The sequence below is a fragment of the Euphorbia lathyris genome, chromosome 2 (assembly GCF_963576675.1).
Source record: "Euphorbia lathyris chromosome 2, ddEupLath1.1, whole genome shotgun sequence".
In the NCBI taxonomy this organism is placed as follows: domain Eukaryota; kingdom Viridiplantae; phylum Streptophyta; class Magnoliopsida; order Malpighiales; family Euphorbiaceae; genus Euphorbia; species Euphorbia lathyris.
In genome coordinates this window covers 103,629,147-103,652,750 of record NC_088911.1, presented here as the reverse complement: position 1 = coordinate 103,652,750, position 23,604 = coordinate 103,629,147, and the positions used below count along the sequence as shown (strand labels likewise).

The window sequence follows — 23,604 nt, the reverse complement described above, 5'->3', positions numbered from 1 at the left end:
AGCTTGTTTGTTTATTTATTTTTATTTTAATTTTTTTTGAAAATAATGAGTCTATTAAGTCATCTTGAATTGATTTTTTTATACATAATTTATAAAAATAATATTATTTAATTATTTATTACATCATCCGATCTGACCAACTAGAATCATCCAATCCGACTAAATGATCCATGTAAATTAGGTTTGATGTTCAATCAGATTCTAATAAGATTCGTATTTTATTCCCCATTATAAAAACTGAGCTCAGATAACAGAAAGCAAGTCTCGTACTTAATTTTAACTGGGCATTAGCTCTTCACTAGTCTAAGACTAGATTATGACCAAATTTATGGCCTGCGGCATCTCATGTTCTCTGAACATTTTGAGTTGTTCATCCACTTCTTCAGATTCCAGTCACATTTCAGGCAATACACCAGTGTATATAAAGGAAGATACCACGAATGGAAGTGGACAATTGAACCAACATCACAATGCATAGATAGGATAGGACCATAATAGCATTAAGCATTTGGCATTTATCAACAACAAGATGAGGATCTCCCTCTACATATCAATCAACAAAGATAAAAGTAAAATTATGAAGCAAATCAATGTTCAAAAGGTTTGTTAAACTGAAACAAAAGAATAATTCCTACATCTTATGCTGATGTGTACACGACGTGTGCTAAGCAGCAGTTTTGCTTGGCTTCTTTACATTAGGTTGCAAATTAAACACTAACAGTAAATTACAGTGACAAAGCTAAAACAAGTACATGTAATGCTTATCAAGGCATACCTTACTATATCAAACAAGTCATTGTACAATGTCCCAGTCTCAGGCTTCAACCTCTTTACCCGCAGATTGGTTTTCGTCCTTCTCTGCATCACCATCACCTTCTTCTCCGTCCTCGTCATCAGCCTCGTCTGCTAGTCTAGTCAGCTCTGTTTGTATCATAAGTTTTATGGATGACTTTCTTTGTGTCAGATCAGTATCAAATTGCTGAGCTGTAAAAACCATCCACATATCTTTCAGGCAACCAGAATTCAAATCAACACAGGTGCTCATTTCCCATTAACCAGTATTGTTTGTTTTAACAATAGGCACTATCAAATCTAAATGTATCTCAATTTTTTGAACCACGGATTATTTTTAGAAGCTATGTTATATCAGGATCATTCGAGCATAATTTTAAATCGTATGAAGTCTGACAGAACAACTGTGTGAAAGTTTTAAGCTATTGTTACTCCATTCAGTTTCTTAATATTCAAAGAACAATAGAATTTAATCAAATCACATAAAAGTGGAATGCATACCAAGTTGCTTCAGAATGTCAGTGAAGGTAGCCTGCAAAAAGCAAATTACAACTTCAGTTTGTCAAATGATAGTAATTGTCATGGAACCGATTGAACTAAAAGCTCGAACTGATAGTTAAAGGTTCACTTCATATTAATAGCTGACACACCTCCCACACGCGAAAGCACACTTGGGCTTGAAGCGTGACAACACAGGCCCATATTACCATGTCCTGCAAATAACTCAACAAATGGGGCTGCCAGGAATCGAACCCTGGACCACTTGGCCACGCTGGCTCTGATACCATGTCATGGAACCAATTGAACTAAAAGCTCGAAGTGATAGTTAAAGGTTCACTTCATATTAATAGCTGACAGTAATGAAGTATTTATAGTTATTTCATAAAATCAGATTCATTTTAACCCTATGTTTAGCCAACTCTTCAAGTATCATATCTGAAACAATATAATTGGGAACATAAAATAGAAAAACTAAACAAGCTTCATGGAAGCATTCATAAAGATGGGAGTCACATGAACATGAAAGCAGCTCAACATTCTATATAATAATAGCCATAACTTCATGCCTACATTTTGCTTTTGAAATGAACAACTTACAGAAGCACAGGAAGCATGCTCAGTATCAGATCTTACCGTATTAAAATCCACCTCCTTAAGAGTTTCGCATATTGCATCTCTAAGCTCATCATCAGATGGCTTCAATTTCTCTTCCTTGACTTTAGCCTTTTCCTTCCCTTTTGCAGCTTTTTTTGCTTAGCATAACAAAAGTGATTTTTGGGAAACTTCAGTTAGGAAATGAATGCTATGGGTATACTTAACTTTTATGAGAAGTTGCAATTAGATTGAAGTAATATATATATACACACAAATACACAATGATGCCAACTAGATACAAACTTATCGGTTCCAGACCAAGAACAAACAAAATTACCTGATTTCTCCTTCAATTTTGAGGGAATTGAGGACTTCTCCTTTCCTACTTGTTCATTTTTCTTTTTCCTCGAGAAAACCTTTTTACCTGCATCACTGTCATCATCACCTTCAGAATGTTTCAATGATAAATCTTTTTCTACAACCTTCTGTGGAGCAATAGATTTACTGGAAGTTGTAATTTTCTTGGATTTAGCTTTTCTAGATGGTTTTTTTGATCTTCTTTTGCGTTTGCTACCATATTCTTCAGATTCCTCTTCCTCCTCAGTTTCGTTCTGCATACTTTCAGAAAATCCAGGCATTTCAGTATCAGATTTCTCTGGAACGCCATTTTCGTTTTCCTCCTCATTTTCTTCCTCTACCTTTTCTTCTTCTTCTGACTCATCTTCAGAATCATGTTTATCTCTTTTATCAGTTGTTGAAGCATCTTCAGCCTTTTTTCGTCTCTGTGAAATGTTCCAAACATATTTAAATGAGGTGAACTGATAATATAGCCAATAGCATCAATAACCATACAACTAAAATACAAGGGAAAGAAATGAATATAAAAGCTCAAAAGTAGAAAGCTTGAATAATCAATCATATGTTATGACTTATGTGGTATCAAACAAACTAGCTTTCACATATAAGATTCAATGAACGAGCTCTCAGGATATCATGTTCAGGATACGTCATTACTTAAAAAATACAAACGGCACAATTAAGCAACTACACCAAAAGTCTGCTGACAAAGCACACTGTTGATGTAAATTGTTAATGAGACAATAATCCATCTTAACAATCCACCAGCTATGCTAAGTTGACAGAATTTTCTTAATAGAATAGAGTAATGCATCTATTATACAGAATGTTTTTAATAGAATAAAGTAATGCATCTATTACTGTGATGACGATAATATACCTTTGCTGAACGGATTGAAGATGCACCCCCAGAGGCTGAGCTTTTTCTCACTCTTTTGCGCTTTTTGGTCTTACTTTCCTGACAATTAGGTAAAACTCCAAATGTTAATATAGATGCCGCAGCTGGAAATATTTAGTATCCTAGAATATGAAAGATCGAGTAAAAAGGGTTAAGAAACCTTCTCCTTCCCGGCAAGTAGCATAGAACTTGTAGCATGAGGGTCCACCAAGAAGTCTATCAGTTTCATAACAATATCTTCCTGCATGTGCATTTCCAATGCATTAAAGATTAAGTGTTGACATTGAGGAGATTAAGGTAAATGTTGTACCATTAGAACAGTAAGAAATTAAGCATGCAGCATCTAATGCATAACTTGAAATCTCTGAAGTGAAAAGTTAAGTCATGCGCAAGATTACCATCTGAAGATTCATATGCAATAAAGATTGAAGATCATAAAAAGGTAATTCACCTTCCTTGTAGCTGATTTAGAAACATGAGGTATATCAAGTATATCACAAAATTCCAACAATTTTTCTTTGTTGCACTTGTCGAATTTTTCTTTTACTTTAATCCTGTGTTTTTCCTGCAATAATGACAGATCATAAAAAGAAAAAACAATAACACCAACATCAAATATCATGCCAAGCATATTCTAGTTGTGACCAAGTGAAGGACTATTCCCTTAAATCAATCAAATATCATGTCTAAAGAAAATTATCTTTGAAAAATGTCAATAAATTACCTCATTTTCCCGCCACACAAAACCAGAAAACCGGAATATATTACTCTTGATCTGAAATGCCTGTGAAAATGAGGAATATAAGTTTCATGTGTAAAAGGGAAAACGTCATAACGCATTCACACATTCTAAACACCAATATGGATCACATTTATAGGAAAGAAGCAGTCCAAACAAGAACAAACTAAATAGCAGTTGAATTACCTTCCCTCTCCTCCCAAACAGAATTGCATGAAATAATTTTAATGTATCATCATTCTTCCTTCTGGATAACTTGAATGCAACTGAGAGAAAATAAGTAGAAATCATTTACTTCAGAAAATGAAAAAATGCTATGCATAGAAATATAGGGAAATACATCTGACCAGCAAATTTACAACAAAGAGAAATGTCCACATGCTTTCAACCAAGTTGTAACCCTTGCAAAAATAAGGTCAATGGGGACCATACCCAAGTCTACAAGTAGCTCAAGGCATTTCATGATTTTTTCCAACTATAGGAGGGTGAACAAAAAATCCCCTCTTCCTAAAGGAAGAATAAACATAGCAGAGCATTTAGTTCTTTCTAAGTTGTCTGAAAATCAAGAGTGTTACACTAAATTTAGAATCTAAACCATTAGATGCTTCCATCGACCAATATCATGCCATAATTTACACATCAATTCAAATTTCACATACAATAGATCACACGTGCCTGGACCAGAGTTTCTGATAAGCCTTGAATACATGATCCTAAATACATGCCTCAAACATTTTTAACCAAAAAAAGAAGGCATAACAACGGAAATGCTTAGATTTTCCTTCAATCTTATTAATGTTTAATGGTACATACTTTCAAGAAACTCAGTTGCTTTCAATCCATTGGCTGAACAAAATCGCAAGATCTAGAATAGGCCCAACAGTTCCAAAATTTTATGACTGGGAAGGAATCCAAAACTATACTTAGATGGTTCTAACTTAACTGTAAGACAGATAGACAACATTCCTGCAACTGAAGTAAAATCACATTTTAGTGATAAAATCAAATTAAACAAGATAACTAGATGAAGATGCCAAAACAAGCAACCGGATGCAAAATCATATTCTCAAAAATCAATGAAGCTGGAACTGGAAATTAAAACATAGACCATACCATTAGGTATATCTTTCAGTGGGGTACCACAGCCCTGCAATTTACAAGGTGAATATAACAAAATTCAAATACCCACATATTTTACAATCAAATATACAAAAATGAGCATGAAATTACAACATGATATTTAAATGAAAAAAAATAATAATGATAAAAACCTTTTCAATTTGAAATTCTTTGGAAGCATCTTTCTCAATAGAAATGACTAGCCTTTCAACTGATTTACGCTCACGCTGAGGCCTTTCAAGGGCAGGGGTCCTGGGCTCTGGCTCCTTTTTCTGTTTCACTACTCCTTTCTTTTCAACTTTCTCCCTGCTATTTTTCTTCTCCCCACCACTCTTCCCTTTTCTGCGTTGCTTCAAAACCTTTTTCTCAGTCTCTTTAACCTTCTCTTCTTTCTCTTCAGATCCATCAACCTCCTCCTCCACCTCTTCTTTCGTATCCTCCTTTTCTTCAACTTCCTCCTCCACATCTTCTTCAGTATCTTCCTTTTCTTCAACCTCCTCCTCCACCTCTTCTTTCGAATCCTCCTTTTCTTCAACCTCCTCCTCCGCCTCTTCTTTTGTATCCTCCTTTTCTTCAACCTCCTCCTCAACCTCTTCTTTCATATCTTCCATTTCTTCAACCTCCTCCTCCACATCTTGTTTGGTATCTTCCATTTCTTCAACCTCCTCCTCCTCCACATCTTGTTTGGTACCCTCCTTTCCTTCATCCTCCTCCTCCACCTCTTCTTTGGTATCTTCCATTTCTTCAACCTCCTCCTCCACATCTTGTTTGGTATCCTCCTTTTCTTCAACCTCCTCCTCCGCCTCTTTTTTGGTATCTTCCATTTCTTCAACCTCCTCCTCCATCTCTTCTTTGGTATCTTCCATTTCTTCAACCTCCTCCTCCACCTCTTGTTTGGTATCCTCCTTTTCTTCAACCTCCTCCTCTACCTCTTCTTTGGTACCCTCCTTTTCTTCAACCTTCTCCTCCACCTCTTGTTTGGTATCCTCCTTTTCTTCAACCTCCTCCTCTACCTCTTCTTTGGTACCCTCCTTTTCTTCAACCTTCTCCTCAATCTCTTCTTTGGAATCCTCTTTTTTTTCAACCTCCTCCTCCACCTCTTCTTTAGTATCCTCCTTTTCTTCAACCTCCTCCACCACCTCTTCTTTTGTATCCTCCTTTTCTTCAACCTCAGAATCTCCTTCTGGCACAGTCTCTTTTTGCACTGCTTCAGTTTTAGGTTGCTCCTTTTCTTCTTCTTCCACCACCTTTTCTTTTTCTTCTGTGCTTTCATTTTCTCCATTTACCTTGGGGTCTTCATCCATCTTTTCAGCACCAATTTCCTTGTTATTTTTTGTATTGTCGTCCATGTCTTTCACTTCATTGTTTTCTTCCTTTTTATTGGTCAAAGCTTGATCAGATTTGTCTGGTGCACTTGTCCCATTTTCTTCTATCTCAGGAACCTTCGCTTCACTTTCATCCTCACCCATTAGCATTCAATCTGCAACAGAAGGTAATTTCAGGAGATACTCGGAGATCATTTACGCCCAAAAACAGAGCTGGGTCTACATACCAACAAAATCCAAAAGAAAAAGGACAAGTTCAATTCAAATGCACTTATAAGTATCAGTAAATTGTTATTTTTTTAAGGACATGAAAAACTCATAAAATTGTCATATTTAACCCCATAATAGACAATATTCCTACAATATTACATCACATATTTAGTTGATTCTTGCAATAAAAAAAATAGTGTATTGCTATACATGATAACCGTGAATTTTACAGCTAAATTTCCTATCAATACTTTGCGATGCAGTGAGAAAGCATACCTTTTAGAACAAAATATTCAAGTGGAAGGCAGTACGAAAATGAATGGCCCATTGAAATAAAAACAAGCATAGATCATACCAATCATTACAATTGTAATTAACAATTGAATTTCCATAAAGTCATTAAGAAATGCACTAATAGATGACACAGAATACCTTCAAAGTGCTAATTAACATGCGCTCACAAGATCTAGACGGGAATGAACATAGCCCAAAACAGAAGGGAAAAAAAGATAAAACCATTAAAATTAGCAAATGTTCCAAAATGTTTAGCAAAATCCTGTGTTTGCAAGCTAAGAAACAGATGGGGGGGAAGTTCAAATGTTTATGCCCATAGTGCCCTGTTCTTACAGAGTAAGCGTTAAAACTAAGCTGAATTAAGCTAAACGTATTTATTAACCTCAAATTGCAAAAAAACTAGTTCACTTCAGGTAAAAAAATCTTCATTTGCATAATTCAGCATATTCACATCAAACAGAGGATAAAGAATTCAAATTCTCATAAAAGAACGCGAAAAAAACAACTGGAGAAAAACAAAATCAAGATTTCCTTTCGAAACAAACAAAACAAAAAAAACCCTAACGACTGAAAAAATAATTCTGAACCACAGGACAAGTGTCAAACAGAACAGCAACCAAACAAGAGGAATTCAGAAAAAATAAGAAGCAAATCGCATGAAAATTGGAAAGTAATAGAGACGTAATTGCATTAAGCAAGAAAACTTGGAACTTACTGAGATTAGTGAGCCCTAATTCGATGATTTGAAAGCTCAAAGGTCAAGTCTTTAGAGCTCGAACACACTTTCCCTCTCTCACGCACACTTGGGGCACGTTTGTAAGGTTCGATTTCTCGTTACTCATTTATTTTCATATATATTTTTGAAATCTAATAATTTAATTAATTAATAAATAAAATAGTGGGCCTTTTATTATTTATTGATTTTACAGGACGGACTTGAAATCCGGATTTAAAAAGCGGTTAAATTCCACGTAGGATGAAACTGTCAGAAGGGGGAGAGGTATGGACGGCTTAGATTTAGTTTTGAGAGGATCAGGAGAATACACGGGTCCGATTTGATATTCGAGCGAAGTAGCATCTTTTGTAAGAGATGAGTGCGAGCCTCTGGTTAGAAAATGAAGCCAAAGGATGGAATGTGCCTATCCCTATCGCTATCCATTGTTGTGGATTGTGCCAAATTCTTTCTTTCTCTTACTACTTTTATTATTGGCTTAAAACTCAATTAAGTACTGAGGTCGGATTGATTTATCTGCGGTTTGATATTGCTGTGTTTATTGTTTGTTGTTCTGATTTATTGTTTGGTTGCTATTGGAAAAGCATGAATTTTATGTTTATGTAAACGGTTACTTTTCATAAGCAAACAACCGTTCCTAACCAAACACCTAAAACATTGTTAATTTTTTTAATTATCAATTAAATTTTTAACCTACAATATTGTTCATTTAATAGATAATTGACCAAACTTAGATATAATAATTTTAGAATATAAAATTTAAATAATTAAATAAGCATAAAATTTATGTGTTTTTTAATTAAATAATTAATTATTAATAATTTCTAAATTCAATGCACGTCATTGTCATTTCCACTTCTACGTTAGGCTCGACCCGAACCCAGCTTTAGCCCGATCCATGTACAGATCTACTTTTACCATAATGTCATATTTGTTTGTTAGGGAAAAAAAAAACTAATGAGCCTAAAAAAATAAAAAGAAGCAGCCACATATCTGTTTGTTAGAAAAACAAACAAATAGAGAAATAAAAAAAACAATGGCATATTTGTTCGCCAGAGAAAAAAGATCACCGCAATAAGGGAATATTTTCTCCTCCTTCAAAGTATCTAATTCAATAACAAGGTTGTCGGAGGCTGAAGTGCGCAATCCATTCTTGATCGGAGTTATCCACTATCCCCTTCTTATATGAAAAGAAAGCCAATCTCAGTTTTATCACTCGATTGCGAAAATTACACAAGAAATTAAATCGAAGTGCACTAAAAAGGAGTATGCCCAAAAGAGCACAATAAAGATAAAAGTTTAATCGTGTTCGGCTCGAAAGCTTGCAAGCAGGCTCGATTATAGGTTTATGAGCAATCTTGATCATAATGTTCATGAACACTCTCTTGAGCAAGTTTGGTTCGATTATTTTTTCAATAATAATATTTTTATAAAAGGGGAAATGTAAAACAACGTATTTTTGTGTAAACTTTAGTTTTATAAATTTCAAAACTATGCAGTTTTATGTTAAAGAAATTCCAAATCAATATAATTAATGAGTTGTTCGAGAGCGAAGTTTATGAACTGAATTAACGAGCTAGTCATGAACCAAAGCTCGTGAATAAGCTCGTGAACAGCTCACAAACAAAATCTCGGGCTTGAGCTCGTCAAATTTTTTGACGAGTCGAGCATGAGTAGACCAAAGCTCGGATCGACTCGGCTCGATTATAGTCCTACCTAAATCTAAAGTTGTATGTTCAGTTCAACTTTGTATTGAAATAAACTATTAAAAATGTTGACGTGACATAATTTGACTAAGTCTTTGACTTCAATATGAGACTCATTTAAGTTGTAAAGATAATTTAGTCATTTCTTTCCATCTATAATCTCTCATTTATCTCTCTTCCATTTTCATTATTCTCCCCCTAAAACCATTTCTTACATCTTTGAATTCCTAAAATTTGAAAAAAATATCCAAAAAATTCAGAATCTAGCCATGCACGGTGGAGAAATCTAACTTGCGACGAGTACATAGAACGGAGATGGTATGGCTATGATATCCATTTTATTCTTTCCATCTTAGCCAATAAATAACCAACAACACGATCATTGTGTTGAAACACCTTTCCACAAGATTTTGATTTGACAAAATCATTTAAGTTTAACCCATGATTAAGAGACAATTAAAGTTAAGTGCTTTGATTTAATTGTACTAATCAGTCTGTTCAATGTTGAGTTTAAATATATATATATATATATATATATATATATATATATATATATCACAAAGAAAGACAGGATAAAAGACAGCATGATACTACACAAGCTGTACTCAGCATCATAGAAGGAAAATAATCTTCTAGAGAAACGTACGAAGATAAAGTTGAGTGAAGATTGGAACTCAGCATCAAAGAAGAGAACTCTGCTTCAGAACAAAGACTTATTAAACGAAGCTGACCTAGGAAGCTGAGTGAAAGAAGACTCAACATGAATTTTGGCAAGCAAACAATGACAGTTCCTATCAGAGTAAAGCTGAGTGATCAACAAGACAGCATGAATGATCCGTTAGCTAAAAGACAAATTCGACAACTGTCTGGACCAATAATAGTAGCTTTGAATTACGCAAAAGCCAAATTCCAAGATGCATGGGTCAACTGTTCGTTGCTAAAAGACAACTGCCACAAGAAAACAAAGTCTGCAGGAAAAAGACAAATCTGACGTCTGAAGAATTCAGAAGACAGGATTGGCCTGCACATCTGAAGCTGACCAGAAGTTTGTCCCCCCAAAAGAGCCGTTTTGGACTCAAACGGACAAATCAAATTCAAATGATTTGTCCCTCACATTTCAACTATAAAAGGGACAGGGATTTCATTTGGAAGATTGCTGATTTACAGAAAATTACAAGTAAGAAAGATACAAATTCAAAGCACTCAAAACAAAAGAGAAAGCTTACACCAAATCTTACATTCTCTGTGTAAATGCTAGATTGATTGTTTGTAATCATCTAAAGTGTTCTTTATCTTAAAAGGAACAAGTGTGTGATCAATTGTAATATTGAGAGTGTGCGTGCTGAGTACTTGGTATTTAGTACTTAGCAGTAGAGAAATCTAAGTATTGGGTTGTAGCACTTAGTAGGAGTTGAGTAGACGAATAGAGGAAGGTACTCTTTCATATTCAACTGCCTGTAATCGGTTTGTGCTCTACCCTTAAAGAGCTCAGTATTGGATTCTAAAAGCCCGGAGGATTCTGGGGACTGGACGTAGGCGGAGAGGCCGAACCAGGATAAGTGATACTGAGTAATTTCTCACTCTCTCAAATATATATATGTGTTTGTGTTGATTGTTATATTTACTCAGCATATAAACTGTTAGAAGCTGACACTGAGTAAATTGGAGTGCTGAGTTGGAAACTGACCACGCAAGTGTCGATTCCCAACTCTCAAGTAAAACAGTCTTAGTCAGCATCTGACTAAAGCTGTCTTATGCTAAGTTCGGCCAAGCTGACCAAAGCTGAGTTAATCAACTTATCGAAATAATTAATTCAGCAAGATTAATTAGCGAAAAAAAGTTATATTAGTTCTTAACCCCCTGGAACTAATCACACGGGACCAACACCTTGTAGTTTTTAGTGATATAGAGGAGATGCTGTTAGCAGATGATGTGATAGGAATAATACTTCAATCAATTTCAGGATGTAGTTGATGAAAAAGCAAATCAATTTTGGGATATTATGAGAAAATTTGCATAGTTTAATGGTACGGTAAATTTGTTAACATGCCAGTCTGTGCCGCTGGCTGAGTTATCTGCTGCAATTAAAGCAGTTAGTTTGGCTATTGATCGGGGCTGGTCGAATATTTGGTTAGAGAGTGACTCAGTCTATGTCGTGCATATTTTCAGGAGTAAATCGCGTGATGTTCCATGGCAGATTCGTCAGGAATGGCTCAAATGCATCCAGTTAACGCATTCTATCTGTCTGACTGTCTCTCATGTTTTCAGAGAAGGAAATGTTGTGGCAGATATTCTTGCTAACTTTGGTAGATCAGCAGCGAGCTACAACTGGTGGGACTTGGTCCCGGTTTTTTGTTGTTCGGCTCTTCTTAGAGATATTAGGGGAGGTTCTAATTTTCGCTTCTCTTAATCCGTGTATCTAAATATTTCTTCATTCTTTCATTTTTTGTTTTGCCTTGTGCTTTTAATAAAGGGTTCGGGGGTTTTTGCGTGGGGGTGTCAGCCTAGCTGGGATGTCCGTTGCTGCCCTCGGTAACCAGCCTTGAATCAAAAAAAAAAATTGTTAACAATTTTTTATTTCATTGATTCTGAATTTTTTGAATTTTTCTTCAATTTTTAGAGAGTAAAATAGGTAAGAAATTATTTTTGAAAGATAAAATAAACAATAAAGGAGAGCGAAGGGGCAGATTAGAGATGAAAATGAATGGTTAAATTGTGTTTACAATTTATGTGGGTTCATATTTAAGTCAAAGACTTAGTCAAACTATGCATTTTGTTAAAAAATGAAGCCTAGGTAACAAAGTGTGAAAGAAGTTAAAATTCAGATACTAAATTGTAATTCACGCACATTTTTAATTGTAAGCGTTGTGGTAAGTCATATGTATTATATTGTCATTTCATCTTAAGTTCCAGTATTTTTTTTTTTGTATAAAGTGAAATTTAAGTACCAAATTATGAAAGACAAGTCAGATACCATGATTATAATTTATCCCTATTTCACCTTTTTTTTATTGTTTATAAATTTACCAGTTCTAGTTTTCAAATGTCATTTGAATTTGACTCGTTCACCAACTTGAGCTTCAATGAATTTCTTATATAAATGTTCATAAATTTTGCTATTCTTAAGCCCCTTTTGTTTGCAGAAAAATATTATGTTTTGAAAAATATTAGGTTAGAAAAAAATTTATTGGAAAATATTTTCCGATGTTTATTTGTCTTGAAAAAATTTCATCAAGTTGAAAGTAGGATTGAAGAAATCATTATCATCAATTATATCAATGTAACCAAAAGTAAAGCCATCCAACTATTAGAAAATTCTCACCAGGATTAAAAAAAAAAAAAGAAAGAAGGGTCGAAGAAATCATTATCAACTATCATGACATGATTGGCGATGAATTCTAGAATTTTGTAATAATTGCTTTGTATTAAAATTTATGGTGAGTGGTAGAGTAGAAAAAAATACCTTAAGACAATTTTAAATTCATATTACAGAGCTAATTGTATTTATAGAAAAATTATATTCAAACGACAAACGTTCAATGAAGTTCTAAATTTTAAAAAAAAAAATAGTGGGTGACTTTTCGAAGAAGATAACAAATAGTGTGGTGCTATTGGAAGAAATGAAGTAGCGTTTTCAGAAATATTTTTTCAGAACCACCTAGTGGTTCTTAACTGAACAACTTAGGAAGAGTGAACTTCTAGATTCGGTCTGAAATATAAATCTTGCACAAGTACAACGTTGCATGGCATAAAATTGAATCATATTATACATGGAAGAATATATTAATCATGGTCCTGTATGTGTATATTCTTATTGAACCACTTTAAAATTTGAGCTACATATTGCGAACTTTAACGCCTTAAAAGTTCACACCAGAACCTGATCAAAAGGCTAGTTCAAAAAAGAGAGCCTAATATTCTAAAAAAAATCTATGATTGGAGATCCATGAAAATAAAATTGTTTAGTTCAAAAAAGAGAGCCTAATATTCAAAAAAGAGAGTTCTAGATTGGAGATCCATGAAAATCTCAAATTGTTGTATATATGAAAATATATTTATAGAAAAAAAAAGTACAGAAAGTAAAAACTCCTAAATAGACTAGTCGACTTCCTCATTAAAAGCATCACGAGACTGGGGATTGTCTGATGGAGCTTTACGAGTCGCATATTGTTGTCGGGTTGATTGAGCACTTATGGAGGCTACATTACCCCCTTCTAAAGGCTTGTTGGAAACTCTCTACCTCTTCAAGCTTGTGAAGATCTACTTCCCGGAAATCTAAAACCATGCTAGGGTATTAAGAGCGATAGTACTTAGATAATTTAAGCGCATAGCAAGCTTCTCGAGTTGTATAAAAAGTCTTCAGCTCCGTCGCCTTAGCTTTCTCATGAGCAAACTCCTTCCCCAATTGCATCAGCTCCTCTTGCGATATATCCTTTTAGCTTCCTTCCTATCATTTAGCATTTCCTCGACCTCCTCAGTCGCGTGAAGCTCTGAAGATCCGCCATCTCAGGCGTAAGTTGACTATTCTCTACTTTCAATGCGCGAGCCTCAATAACTTCAACAATTACCTTGGACATTTGCACTAAAAACACCTTGGTACGAGGAAGAATCTAAACATAACAGAAAGACATGTATAAAAGAAGATGAAGGATAAAAGGATCAAAAGTGATCAGATCCAAGACACTTACTAGACAGACATCATAGATCATACATATGATGTTTTCCTCTGAAGTACTTCCTCAGTGTCTCTCTTCGACAGGTGGCAATGTGGTGAGCCGAAACAGACAACAATGACCCGAACAATGACCCGAAGCAGATTGGAGTTTGCATAGAAAAATCAAAATTTTGATTTGAAAATGCTCTCTCTTCACGTTTTTATTTGGAATTTGTGCATCTTAAATTCTGATATTGAAAAAATTTAAAATTGTTTTACTTACAAGCATTTTAAATTTTAGAAAATGCTAGAAAACAACGTTTGAAGAATATTAGTTTAAATTTTATGGCATCTTCTAAAATGGTATGATTCACGTCTTTGACATTTTTGCAACAAAAATATCACTATTATAGTGTTAAGGTGAAGTCCCCCTAAATTAAATAAAAAGAAACTGGGTTTCTTGAATCTTGTGGGCTGGTAGTGCTCGTGTTTCAAATCTAAACCTATCAGCAGTATTTTTCTTAAGCTTGATGAATTTTCAAAGTCCAAACAGAGTACAGGATCTAAATTTTACAAAGCCAAACTTTTTTTTTTCTTTTTGCAAAGTCATGGATAATCCCTAATTCCCTATCCCAAAGATAATACCACTAGCTGGATTGCAAACCCAACTTAACTTAGTCTCGTATTTCTGATAACATAAAACAATGCCTGCAAAACCCATGCCAATTACCATCTTATATTCTGCTGCATTTAAAGCAATAGCAACTGTCCCAGAGAGGATTATTGTCATATTACATTACTTCAATAAACATGGATACAAACGGATTTTGAAATTTTAAACAGTTTATCAAAGAAAAACACAGGATAATATTAGGTACCAAATTTTCCACTCAATGTGAAGACCACTTCTCGAACTGTGATTCATGGCAATGAGGATCCAACCAATCCTTAGGAGAAGCACCCTTTTGTAAGTAGCCACTTCCCTTACCACCACCCACTAGCTCTCTCAAATTCTCCAACTTATTTTCCCTTCCTGTTCCACTATTTTTCCTATCTGCTTCCTTCAACTTCTGCTTGAATCGCTGTTTACGGCCACCAGAGTTCACCTCTTGTTGCTTTGATTGCGAAGGAGGAGCCCCATGTGGTCCTAAGTAAATGTTTTCTTCCTTTTTAGCCTATGCAACATAACACTTCAACAAATCAATTACCAACCCATGTTAAGAAATATAAGTTCCAAGCAATTTGAGTAGATACACATCTGATTATAAATCTAACAGCATACCTCAGGAGAAGGTGGTTTTGAAGGTTCTACTTTAGAAGCATCAGATTCACCGTAACCTTGATCTTCGATTCCCAAGCTTGGAATCACAAATCCATCAGTGTCTAGCACAAAACATACTAGTTCAGAGATTGCCAGTATAAATGGGTATGTTTTTAACAATTTTCATAACTCAATAACAATAAGATGCAGTGCACATACCCAAGAAAAGGATACTGCAATTTGGAAAAAATAGTAACCTTCCCACCATAACTATAGCTAAACACAGCTTAATGTCTCGAAATATGAAGATTATACGACTTGTTTTTCTTAACATAAAGCTGTGTTTAAACTGCATGCGTTCCCTGCTTAGTTAGAAAAAAACCGCATGCAGTTTCCATTTCTCAACTTGTTACACAGGGAACGCAACAATTACAATACCTTAATACTTCTCGAAAAGGATGCTAAGGTTATGAACCTCTTCTAATATGCTAAATGATGTCATGCAATCATTTGGACACCAGCCGTAAGATAGCCAAGATGCAAAATTTCGAACAACAAACAAATAGTTAACTTTGCATCCATGTATGAAATTCTACATGCTATCAAAGACAATACTTTTTTAAATAACAGAGTGCAAAACCAAATTCATTACCCAGTCTGCGGTTAACTTGTACATCCAGATACCATAATCATCTAGAAAATAACCAGAGGGTCTTATATTATAGCATATGCAAGAAAGAAGAGAACAAAAAGTCCAAATAACATTGGCAAACGGCAATGGCATTATAGCATGACATCTCAATTAAATGTTCTCAAGGAAAAAAGTTAGAGCATCTCTTGATTAATTCCTTGTTAAAATCATCATGTTCAACAGCTTACATATTATGGTGCAATAATCATAGCCTTAGTCCATAGGTTCGGAAGAACAGTATATCATAAACAGGTATGCATCAAACATCTAAATTCATAAATTTCATTGAGAACTTAACCCAACTCTGAACTACTCAAATCTTACTAAACCCACAGTTGCAGAGATGTCACTAAATATAGCTGCTGATCACCACACAAAAAAACAAAGATAATGAACTAGCTGGAAGCAAATATCTAATTCTCCCAATAGTCTAGAATACATGTTATAACAAATTGTTTCCTTCTGATAGTAACTTCTCCAGCAATACATAGTTCTCATATTAGTATAACTTTCAAGTCTAATCATGTTTCCTTAATGCAGGACCACAATAATAGGCTAAAAATTGTTTTTCATCAGTTAATAGTTAGCTGTGTTATGTCTCTCTCTTGTCCATCACCAAAAGTCAAATCATCTATATCAACTTCCCGTATTACCCCTCAGACAGACTCATTGAGGATTACCTATATACGACAAAAATTAATTAGTACGTATGACTCACTTAAGAAAGCTATTTCAGAATGCTCAGAGTACAAATCACTGTCCTTTTTCTTCAAACATCAGAATATATCACCGTAGGGTAGGGTACCCTCTATTATTGCTTCCAAAAAATTGTCCTAACTCCTGCTTCTCAATGAAGAAAATCTTCACACGAGAGTAGCTTGTTTAGCTACAAAATAATTGCTTATTCAAGTAAAATCTCTCTCTGAGGAATTCTACAATACTTATTGATCTGGAAGTACTTTGACAACTACTGAAAAGTTGGATATTAGAAGTTCAGAGATATGCTAAAAGTAATACCAAGCAAATTAAGCCTACAGCAGAGCTATCAACATCTTAATTATCCAAGAAAAGACATACCCAATTGAACATATAAGTTATAACCACCACATTTGCAATTTTGCCGCATATTATTCTATCCAATATACTCAATTCAGCAATCACAAAACAATTAGTCCAATTTCAATCGCGTAACCACTTTAGCAGAATTGAAAAGCTTAGAAGGCGACAATAATCAAAATTTTTTTTTTACCGTTGATAACTAAGAAACAAGAAGAAAAGGAATAAAATAAAAGAATACCCCATTCATCTTCTTCATTATTGATTGAAGGAGAAGAGTGCAGTTGAGAGGGGTCCATGAGACACTGAAGATCATGGATTTCAATGGCCACAGGGCGCTAAAGCCCAGAATAGATCAGATCAGAAGGGGATAATTTCAGCAGCTCGCCACCCAAGAAAATATCGGTGATCGATTTACCGCAGCAAATCGGTGAGAGGCAATTATATATCGCAAGCTACGAAAATGAGAAAAATCTGCAAGGTTTCGGTGCACTTAGATAAGAAAATTAAAACCCTAACTGTAGAAAGTGGAAACTGGGAAAGCTCTGTGCATTAATGGCTGTAAATGGAAAAAGTAGTTTTAAATACCGGAATTGACCCTGGTTGTTTTTGTAGTCGGTTTGTTTATTGTTAGAAGCGAGGGGTAAGTCCAAATCATTTCACCTTTCGATGTCTCACGTGAAAATGTACTCACAGATCTATCTAGTACTCACCTCACGCATACACCAAAAATCGAGAATAGTTCGGTTCTAATTAATCTGGGGTACATTACATCCATGGCCACTGAACTTTACCCATTTTCACATTATGGCCACCGAACTTCATTTCTTTCCGGTATGGTCATTGAACTTTATACTTTTTAACACCGGTGGCCACTCAATTTTAACTAACTTCTCAAAATGACCGTTAACGATCGTTAACGACCTCAAAATAAAAATATTCAAGAATTAATATTGTTCAGAACGACATTTACCATGAAACCACATTTTTTATTTTCGAAAATTACATTTCTTGGAGTTTTCTCTCTCTAAAAATTCACTTTCTCTTTCCTAACCAAACAACACCCAAATGACCTCAAAACGAAAAATTTCAAGAATTAAAGTTCCTTAGAATATCATTAACTCTTTGGATTTTTTATTTTTAACCATCAACGATCGTTTTGAGACGTTAAGTGGCCACCGGTGTTAAAAAGTGTAAAGTTCAGTGGCCATACCGGAAAGAAATGAAGTTCAGTGGCCATAATGTGAAAATGGATAAAGTTCAGTGACCATGGGTGTAATTTACCCAATTAATCTTGTATTCATTTTTTTTATTATTTATTTATTATTTTATTATTAAAATTATTAATTATTATTATTGATATAAAAAAATTTTTTTAAATAATAAATTAAAAAGAAAAAAAACAGTGGAAAAAGATTCTATTTAATAGATGCAAAGATTTTAAGGAGCAACGAAAAAATTGTTGAAATTGATTTTTAACTTTCCATCGAGACAAACTAAAAACATGTTGGAGATACTCTAAGATTTAAAAAGTTTCTAAAGTTGACAATCGGAATCAATGTAGCCCCAATCGAAGTTTAAATATTAACTCAGTTCTTAAGTTAGTAAATTGGACAGATTGATTAAGATAAAATAAATTTTTATACTAAAATACAAAATTTGGTCCAATTTGTCGAAATTTACAAACTTAAAGACTGAATTGGTACATAAACTTTAATTTAGATTAAATTAATCTTGAATGTTAAGTTTAAGAGCCATTTAGACCATTTATTCCACAATTAGAAAGTAGCAACAAGTTAGGAGGTAATGGAATTAGGATGATTTTTTTTGTCCCAATTGTTTTTTTAGTAATTGTTTTTTTAGTATAAGAGTATGATTTAATGGCATTAAGATATTATCGGTTTTTGTTTGAGTTTATATTTTATTTTTTGGATCTCACATTTTAAAATGTTATAGTTCCAGAGCCGGTTACGGGCAGCTCCGGTACTATTGAAAATTCGCATTACTAATATAAGTCGATCATTCTCTTTTCAATTTTGATGTAGGATTCGGTTTATTTTCATTCATATTGTGATCTTTAGGACTTTTTTTTTCAATTCTTTAATCTCAATATCACCCTTTTAGAACTGCGTTGTTAACATAAAAATGAATGGTTAGGAAAATGTTAGATATTATCAATAAAAAAACAACAATAAAATTATTTTTATTAATAATTCAAAATTACAAAATAAATGAAAAGAAATACATAATATTTTTCAATTTTTGGAATAAAAAAACACATGAAGAAAATGTCGACGCCTCCACGAAACAATTTCCTTAAGTCCTCCAATGAAGCAACCATCTTCCAAGATACAATAATTCCATTGGACAAACTCAACTATATGCAAAAAGTTACCACAGAAACAGAACAATGGGAAGAACGAAAAAGAGAGCGAAATTTTTCAGAGATTTTGTGGTGTTCTCACTACATGAAACTGAAGAAAAGGTCTTTCAAATAGATAGACTGCAGGAAAGTGAACGAAAATATCCATATTTAACTCATAAAATTAATCATGAAATTATTTTCATTAGATGATAATTAAATTGCTTTGTAACCATTGAATGTTTCATAATTTTAAAAAAATTAACTGTTCAAGTGGAAAATAAAATTAAGGACCAGCCAAAAGGCAGCAAGCCCGAGAGGAACCAATTCGATATGATATTTGTGTCATCCACAACGTGCGGGTGCATCCCCAAGCCCAGTAAAGTTGGATTTTCACCCCCTCTTGCAAGTGCGAGAGTCTTCTGGTTGGTTATTACTAAATATATTGTAAAGGGTCTTAACTTATAAACTAGCTCATCCTCGTTCCTAGTCAGCTCTCTTGCCACCAACCAAATACTAGGCTAGGTGGGGGTTCGCATTCCAATTGACCTAAAAGGTAAAGGCATGGTCGGTGGTCTTCACCTTGATATAACAGTGGCGTCATTCAAGAACCTTCGATTTTAGCCCACTCAAAGCCTTGAAATGAGGATGCTGGAAGCTCACATGTTGCGAGACCGGGCTTGGGACAAAACGAAGAAACACAAAATACCGCCCCCAGTAGTCGATATCCAGCCTCTTAAAATAGTGAATACATCGCCATCATCATCCTTCACCCACCCCATGTGATCTGGGCGCGAGCAAAGTTAAACTTGCACAACACTTCCACGAAAACCGGTAACAGAGGCAACCACATCCCTACATCCAGTTATTCCTCATAGACCACCATCTCGTTCTGAGCACAATGATTGTTCGCTCTCTCCTCTAAATATGGAACTGATAAAATGAGGGGCTGACCAAGACGATAACATAATGCCATCGCCCCTAAATCCCTAGGGATAATGATATTGTGGGCCTCCAGTAAGGTTTTTACCTTTAGCGCATGTGGCCGTTTCACTGTACCACAATGCAAACCAATAGAGGAACTATTCTTACCAGATTCCTGTGGCCATAATTTCCCTCACATGTCATAGTAAACGTCGACCACCGATAAATCAGCGTCTGGTCGCAGTAGACTAATCGACACCATAAACTGATTCTCACGAATCACTCCACCGCCCGACCGCGATAATATATACACCTTCTTAGGCATCGTCTTCTTCCTACCTACGACCTCCAAAAACTCCTCACCAAGACTCTCTAACCCGGACGGTCCTATCTCTGATTATACGCTCCTTTTTTAACACTACCGAACATACTCTAATCACCTTAAAGGTTCGTATAAAATAGAGGGGGGAGGATGCTAATAAAGGAGAAAACAAGGAAAGGAACGATACGAATCACTGACCTCGAGGAAAGATTATTATAAACAAGGATAAAAAAAAGTCACCGGAGAAGACATCGTTGCTCCAAAGAAAATGGAAAGAAACAAAAGAAGATGATAGAAGAGCAAGTTTCAGGCACAAAATGGAAAAAGCAGGGGGAACTTTTATAGGAGTAGCCGGAAAGCCAAAAGTGTTATTTGTGGCACATGACAGATAATGATGGATGTCCAACCACCTAAATCATTAAAAGCCTCCGTAATAATTACATTATAGGAACAGCCAAAAAGCATGCTTGAGAAAACACAATAAATCCCCCCCCATATGAAACACACAGACGTCGCACCTAGTAATTCCTTCCACTAAGGAAGGGGGTACATCTAATGAAGGATATGAGAAGTTGACCAACGATCTCAACATCGATCCCACCCATCAATTTTAGACACATCGATTCCGAACTCCCGGAAGAAATCCTCTAAACAACTCATGTATCTAAGGCATTAGAGTCAATTGATACCCCACCCCATCTTATACAAAACTTATAAATATCCCAAAGCACGAAACTATTGAGGGTAACTCTTTCTCACTCTTAACTCCTCTTATATTGACTTGATCGTCAGAGTGTCTTCAAGGGATCACTTCCAGCACAAGCGGATATTCCAATCAATTTTCTTTGTTATTTTACAGTCAAATATTTTTTATGAGCATGAGAATTTCCAATTACGTATCCATGGAGATCCTCCTACTTCAGCCAAAGACTTTCTATCATCTGTAATAAGGATTTTTTATATTTATCTCTGTAATTGTTGGAGCTTAGAGGCGGAATGAAAAATGCATCATTATCTTTACCTTTGTTGGGGGGTGTAAAATTTATATTAACATCCCTAGAAACATACATGTTGGGGTGTCAATCTTTAATTTGGTGGTGTGCATTTGGATTCAGTTCACATTAACATTTTCTCATACGGGCCATATTTAAAATAAACAAAGTAACAAGCATAGATTAGTTTATGTAATTTTAATTTCAATTCCATTTTGATATAAGTTAGATAGTTGGTGATGCACATCTATTTAACTCCTCACAACTATTATCACACTCGTTAGTAGTATGTTCAATAAGTAACGAGAGAGAAAAAAATACTTATTTATCCTTAAATAGTTGGTGATAGACATCTTATTTATCCCTTCGTGGATATTGTATTTGCATTAATCTATAATTATGTAAGATTTTATTCTTACATTTTGCTTGTTGTATTTCTTCATAAATTATAAGCATTTCTCAAATATATATATATATATAACTAGTTTTATAGTTATTTGAAAAAAAAATGAATTTAGTCTCTACATATTTTACAGTGAATTTTAAGCTTAACTTTTACTAACTGTTAGCGATATTTTCGGAATATACTAATTTTCAACCTTGTCACGTGTGGTTAGGGTGCGGGCGTGCTGATATTTCCATATTTCATAGATGTTTAGGTGCATTTCATTCACTGTTCTTAGTTATTTTCAACTGTTTTTGTTTATTGTTTTCGTGTTTTAGGTCGGTATTATGTTTCCTTTACCTTATGGCATGATTAGTGTCTTTCAGGACTTTTTGGACTTCCTCGGAGCTCTAGGAAGCAATCAGACATCAACCGAGAGAACGAGGAGCTGAAGCGGACCCGGCCACATGCTGTCTCGCCGAGACAACTACTGTCTCGCCGAGACAGAACGCGAACCAGCAACGCAAGTCCGGCTCTTTTTGCTAAATTGCCCCTATGAAGACCTGGAAATATCCATTTTTTATTCCTGTAATTTATCTTTTTGCCCTTGTAGCTCTTGTTGTGACTATAAAAGGGAATTAGGTTTTTATTTATCATCATCTTCTTTTTCTGAAACATTTGAGCAGCCATTGTTATAGCAAACCACATTTTAGAAGCTAGGCTTTGGCTCATTTATAACAATTGGGATTTTCAATTACTCTCATTCCATTTTCTGGCGAATTTCAATCGAGGATTCATCGACGATCACTAGAGTGACAGTCTAGTTTTCTTCTCCTTTGTACTCTTCTATTGAATTTCAATATATATTTATGGATTTCATCTTTATCATTATGATTGTGTTGATTTACATATCTATGAGCTAATCTCCATCCGATCTGGGATGGAGGTGAATTTGGTGTGAATGATTATATTTGGGTTTAGAGTTAGGGTATGATTTGATTGTCAACTGTAATCTGATTGTCTGTACTTAATGTCTTGATCCGAAAGGAAATAGAATTTTAGATAGATTCGAGACCGAGAGGAGAGAATCTATACTGAACCCATACAGTCAGACCTCGCTAGGACACTAGGAGTGCGGTTCTTACTCGGGCTACGACTTAGAGTTCAACCAAACAGGACTTAGTAATGCTTTACACGTTGTAGAACATATTGCCTAACCAAGCTATTGTTTGAACACATGTGAATAGGGGTTTTAGAATACTGATCACATTCATACCTTCTCTAGAATGGTTGCCGTTATATTCCGATATGATTTAACAACTCTTAACTCTCGACCTAGATATATGATTCAACCAAAGGATCCGAAATCCCAGATTTCTCATCCATTAATCTCACCAATTGTTATCCCTAGCATTAATTTTCAGTTCTTTATAATTAATTGCATGTTTAGTTAATGCCAATTCCATCCCAATTCTATTTGTCTTGACATTTGGACGTTTGATTAGACTTAGTGGCTCTGCAATCCTGTCTCCCTGTGGGTTCGACCTGTGCTTGCACACTTTATTACTTGTTGCGATAGGTTTATACTTGACCTTAATTTTGCTATATATCCAAGGAGCATCAAGTTTTTGGCGCCGTTGTCGGGGAGGCACGCGAGTGCACATTAAGTCAAAAAAAATCGAAATTTGA

General features: G+C 34.9%; 2 protein-coding genes across 3 annotated transcripts; both read right to left on the bottom strand.

Annotated features, from left to right (window-relative positions):
- Positions 1-591: 591 nt before the first annotated feature.
- On the bottom strand, positions 592-7,690 carry LOC136219245 (DEK domain-containing chromatin-associated protein 4). 2 transcript variants are annotated; one of them, XM_066006570.1, is made up of 12 exons: positions 7,545-7,690; positions 5,153-6,480; positions 4,995-5,028; positions 4,068-4,147; positions 3,867-3,926; positions 3,594-3,707; positions 3,303-3,383; positions 3,125-3,202; positions 2,225-2,669; positions 1,927-2,045; positions 1,294-1,324; positions 592-984 (listed from the first exon to the last, which is right to left on the bottom strand). In XM_066006570.1, exons 2-12 carry the CDS (start codon positions 6,473-6,475, stop codon positions 815-817), a joined length of 2,535 nt encoding a protein of 844 aa, XP_065862642.1. In that variant the 5' UTR covers positions 6,476-6,480; positions 7,545-7,690; the 3' UTR covers positions 592-814. The 2 variants fall into 2 exon arrangements, with proteins under 2 accessions (XP_065862642.1, XP_065862643.1); XM_066006571.1 differs by having other exon boundaries at positions 5,153-6,544; positions 7,545-7,663.
- Positions 7,691-14,642: 6,952 nt separating this feature from the next.
- LOC136219244 (uncharacterized) lies at positions 14,643-17,504 on the bottom strand. Its single transcript, XM_066006569.1, has 3 exons — positions 17,172-17,504; positions 15,205-15,305; positions 14,643-15,097 (listed from the first exon to the last, which is right to left on the bottom strand). The coding sequence occupies exons 1-3, from the start codon at positions 17,227-17,229 to the stop codon at positions 14,813-14,815; spliced, it is 444 nt and encodes a 147-aa protein (XP_065862641.1). The 5' UTR covers positions 17,230-17,504; the 3' UTR covers positions 14,643-14,812.
- Positions 17,505-23,604: the final 6,100 nt, after the last annotated feature.

Coding starts and splice junctions, on each gene's coding strand:
- LOC136219245 (XM_066006570.1), bottom strand. CDS start 6,475: ATGCTAATGGGTGAGGATGAAAGTGAAGCGAAGGTTCCTGAGATAGAA. Junction 4,148..4,994: donor ACTGAAAGATATACCTAATG/GTATGGTCTATG, acceptor ATTTTCTCTCAG/TTGCATTCAAGTTATCCAGA. Junction 985..1,293: donor TGACATTCTGAAGCAACTTG/GTATGCATTCCA, acceptor TGGTTTTTACAG/CTCAGCAATTTGATACTGAT.
- LOC136219244 (XM_066006569.1), bottom strand. CDS start 17,229: ATGGACCCCTCTCAACTGCACTCTTCTCCTTCAATCAATAATGAAGAA. Junction 15,306..17,171: donor TAATGAAGAAGATGAATGGG/GTATTCTTTTAT, acceptor GTTTTGTGCTAG/ACACTGATGGATTTGTGATT. Junction 15,098..15,204: donor CAAAACCACCTTCTCCTGAG/GTATGCTGTTAG, acceptor TATGTTGCATAG/GCTAAAAAGGAAGAAAACAT.